A 4038-nucleotide genomic window follows, 5' to 3' on the forward strand; every position below is an offset into this window, starting at 1 on the left:
CTCTCCCGTTAGGTGCCCTTATAAAAATGCCCTTCCGTGCCGTTTCAGTCCGGTCAAAGGGCTTTGACCTTTTTTGGACGTCTATTGGACATTTTTGCCCCCAGAAAGAATAAATCAGGAATTGAAAAAGAAAAGAGAGAGCGCATGGTTACCTTTTGGCCCATGATAGCCCAACCCACTGGTTGGTCGTCTTCTTCCTCTTCAGAGGCCGAGGGCGTCTTGCCCGCCCGCTCACCTGAGCGCCGCCGTTCACTTGGCCAACGACGACGAGAAGCCGCACTTCCATGTCCACAAGACCCGTCGTAAACAGAGCGTCCCCGTGCCGAAGATCGTGACCTCGGGTGCCCTGCAACTCCGCATCCAATGCAATCTCCCGGCCTCTACCCGTCGTCCGCCATCTTCGGTTCGCCGTCGTACGAGGTCCACCAGCACTCCATTACCGTCCAGGAGATTCATATGGTGTTCCGGAGTCTTCCAGACACTTGGCCGATGAGCTCTTCTCCGTCTGACCCCCATCCCATGATGCCTCCCTCCGGAGACGATCTATTCGCTGTGACTCTACCAAGAGAAGGGTATATATTTGAAGAGATTTTTCGAAAATCATAGGTAAAGATATTTGGCAACCAGGCAATTGATCTTTTTGACCTATATGGGCCGCACCTGCTTTTTTGCAGGGAATATAGAGAGCTTTATTATTCAACTAAAGGCATCCTTTGCTCAAAAGATAAATAAAAACTAAAGGCATCCACGGACACAATCAGCCTTAACCAGTAAACTGGCCTGGGCTTTAGCAGTTTAGCTGGATTTGTACTGGGCAGTAGCACATTTTCTCACCGACCCTAAAAAAGAAAAATCTCTTACCGACAAGACAAGCCACTCCGTCACTCCATTCCCCTCACTCTGTTCGCCCCATTCTCATCCGCTGCCACGGCCTCGCCCAGCCGCCACAGAGGCTGCTTCAATCTCTCGTGACGCCTCGGTCCACAGGCCCTTCCTTCCTCCCCTCCTCACTGCTCACCTTCACCGGTGCTGGTGGATCTCACCGCGCGCGTTCTCGGCTGTGCCGGAGTGGACACTTCAGCACTCGCTCCGCGGCTATATTGAGGAGATCAAATTGATGGATCGAGGGGGCAGGACGTGGACGACGGCACGCGGCGGCAGGGATGGATGTGCCGGCGATGGTGACGCTGCTGGGGATTCGGCGCCAACAGGTCGCGTCGCGGCTCGACGTTCCCGACGGCTGCCCACGGCGCACAGGTCGCCCGCGCCCCCGTCGGGCTCCTAGACCGCCACAACGGCGGAATGGCCCCGCCTCCATGTACGCCCCGTCCTTCTCCCACTCTGCTTGTCTGCTTCGTTTCAATTCTCATCGCCGTGCGCTTGTGGGTTGCGGCAGCGACTGGTGTGATTTGGACAGGAGCAAGTGCGCCAATCAATTCTGATGCGGTGAGATGCACAGGGAGAGGCCTGCATCGGCAAGGCTAGCAGGAGGCCGTCCTCAGGAGGTCTGCGCCACGACGCCGGTAGGTACGGCCGCAAGGAGTGAATTAAGTATCCATGGTTGTTCTCTGTTTTACACCCATAGCAAACTTCAGATTTGAGCATTGATCCAACTGTTTAGTAGTAAACCAGATCACTTAATATCAATTGTTCACTCTGAGTGAATCTCACATCAAAACACCCAGTTTGCAACTGTACTGAAATACAAGGTGTTGGACAATTTGTTCAGGACTACGGTCTCTGATTTAGGTGTAGGAGAATATATTTTTTTGACGGGTAGGTGTAGGAGAATTTCTTCAGACTATGGGCCTCTGATTTAGGTATAGGATAATCTCTCTCCATGTTATGTTTATCATGTCCTTTGAAAATGCATGAATCTCTACTATCATGTTCTTCAGAACAAATTTAAGTCATGGCTCAAAAACTTTCACACAGATTCTTTTGATTAGGAACGAATGAATGATCAATACTTATACATCTTCCTATTATTAGTTAATTAGGAGCACCATAGTACCTAGCTGTTAATTTGTAGACGCTTTTAACTGTTACTTGTGATTTTTCCTCTCCTTGCAGTTGGTCCTGTTTTCCCATATCATCTGCTTTGTAGAGATAATCTCTCTTTGATTATGCATTTGGCTTACTCATTAGTTCTCCTATTTGCTTCAGTATCTTCACCAAGGAGTTCGGAGGCGATGCAGCAGTGGTGAAGGCGATGGTTGTGCCGGGTGCAGGCAGGTGCAGACGGGTACATTCCTTGACAGTCAATTGCTTTCGATCCCATCCGACTATCATGCAGTCTGACTTAAGATGACTAATTGTTTTTCAGGGTGAATTGAGTTCAGATCCTTGAACAAATGATTGTGATTTTGTAGCTGCAGTGGTGCTATTCTTTATTATTACTTGGTATGTCAGTACTTCCTACCTACTTGAATTTCCCTATCCCCAATTTATGGGATTTTTAATTTTTGATATTTCCATAAATGATTATACACAACTTCTGATAACACATGCCACCTGGTTTCCGTTCTCTATAAGAACTGAGAAGTACGTATGCACTTCCACGACATATAGGTTCATATGGATGTCTTTCAACGACATATAGAGAGAGTGATAGGATCAGACTAAGACATGAAAGTCTGACACACAAACAAAAGTATACGGCATGTACATACTGTTCTTTCATAGTATATGGCATGTATAGAACGTTCACATACAAACAAAGCTACCAAAAAAAATATTAGTAGATGTACCACAATGATAGCTCATGTACAATCCAAAACAAATAGTTAGTTTAATTCATTAAGTGGATCCATCAGCAGCAACAGTAACAACTTTAAGAAGAAGCAATTTATCAAATATGTAATCAGACAAAACTGGGGACACATTTACCTTTTGTGACTTTTAACTGTCCCGTCAATGCATCATGTTCATAAACACGTTTGACCGTTAGGCTGGGAGTGATGTGCTTTCCTTTTCTTTTTTCTCCTTTTTCTGTTTAGAATGCCCCTTTTTCTGTTGATGAGGTCCTGTTATGTTCTCTATCATCATGAACCGTATCTGGCATGTTAAGGTCAGATGTTGCAGTCTGCGATAGTTCCTGTGGAACAATCTTTACCGAAATGAGTAGAAAGACAATTAAAACCAATGAAGAGTATCTCCAGACATTAGACATTAAGAATTGCCCTTTTGGTTGTGTCGTGCAATTTTTATACCTGGACTCCATTTGGGGAGTTGATCCATAGTGGAGATGCCGCTAAGATGGCATCAATTGGCATTTTTCGCATTGATCGTTTCTTTTTCCTTGCTACGTTGGTATTGCTAGCAAGATTTACCCTTTGGCAGTGAGATCCACACGGGGTAAGGTCGTGTGAGGCTACAAATGTTACAGCCATTTAATAACAGTAGAAAAACCTCATCAACTATATGTATGCTCATTGTGATAAATAATAAGAAATTATGCTCGCAATTACCTGGCATTGGCACTGGAGTCATTCGGGAATGATGATCAACATTAGAGATGTCACCAAGAGGGGCTCCGTTAGAGGCATCACCAATAGGGGGTCGGCACAGATTTGGCGCCTCCATATCTTCAAACGTCATGCTCCGTTGGCGCTCAAAAATGAACTTAAAGAAAACATTAAGAGGAGTAAGAAACTGAATAGTTTGTGTGTGATTTTCCAAAACTACATTTGTAAAAGCGCAGAAGGAACTGATGTATATTCAATAATGTACTGAATCCACCTGTTCAGTTTGGCGATTCTAATGTACCATGACCAGTAACTTTCCGCAATAGAAAATTCCAGTCGCCAAACAAAGCCAAACATCGATACCATTATTAGATTACATGATCATTTACACCTCTCAGATTGAGATGATGCATTATCTTACGAATTGATAGAACAAAAATAGGTAACTACAGAAACTCATCTGGCCTGTCAAGTAACTAATACATTCTGTTGCTTTGAACAGACTTGTATTCTTCTGCGCTCACTATGCCTGCAAACAGAAGCACACGATTTTGGATGTCCTGAAGCGCAT

At 45.1% G+C, this 4038-nt stretch overlaps 1 protein-coding gene across 1 annotated transcript; it reads right to left on the reverse strand.

The window, feature by feature from the left end:
- Nucleotides 1–2959: 2959 nt before the first annotated feature.
- Nucleotides 2960–3600, reverse strand: LOC123180136 (uncharacterized). Its single transcript, XM_044592104.1, has 3 exons — nucleotides 3471–3600; nucleotides 3213–3373; nucleotides 2960–3097 (listed from the first exon to the last, which is right to left on the reverse strand). The coding sequence occupies exons 1-3, from the start codon at nucleotides 3598–3600 to the stop codon at nucleotides 2996–2998; spliced, it is 393 nt and encodes a 130-aa protein (XP_044448039.1). The 3' UTR covers nucleotides 2960–2995.
- Nucleotides 3601–4038: the final 438 nt, after the last annotated feature.

Source organism: Triticum aestivum, chromosome 1D (genome assembly GCF_018294505.1).
Source record: "Triticum aestivum cultivar Chinese Spring chromosome 1D, IWGSC CS RefSeq v2.1, whole genome shotgun sequence".
In the NCBI taxonomy this organism is placed as follows: domain Eukaryota; kingdom Viridiplantae; phylum Streptophyta; class Magnoliopsida; order Poales; family Poaceae; genus Triticum; species Triticum aestivum.

Bases quoted from the DNA above. Each gene is read 5' to 3' on its own strand.
- LOC123180136 (XM_044592104.1), bottom strand. From the start codon at position 3,600: ATGACGTTTGAAGATATGGAGGCGCCAAATCTGTGCCGACCCCCTATT. The intron at 3,374-3,470 runs GTAATTGCGAGC...TAACATTTGTAG, and splicing joins GACTCCAGTGCCAATGCCAG to CCTCACACGACCTTACCCCG. The intron at 3,098-3,212 runs GTATAAAAATTG...ATTGTTCCACAG, and splicing joins ACTCCCCAAATGGAGTCCAG to GAACTATCGCAGACTGCAAC.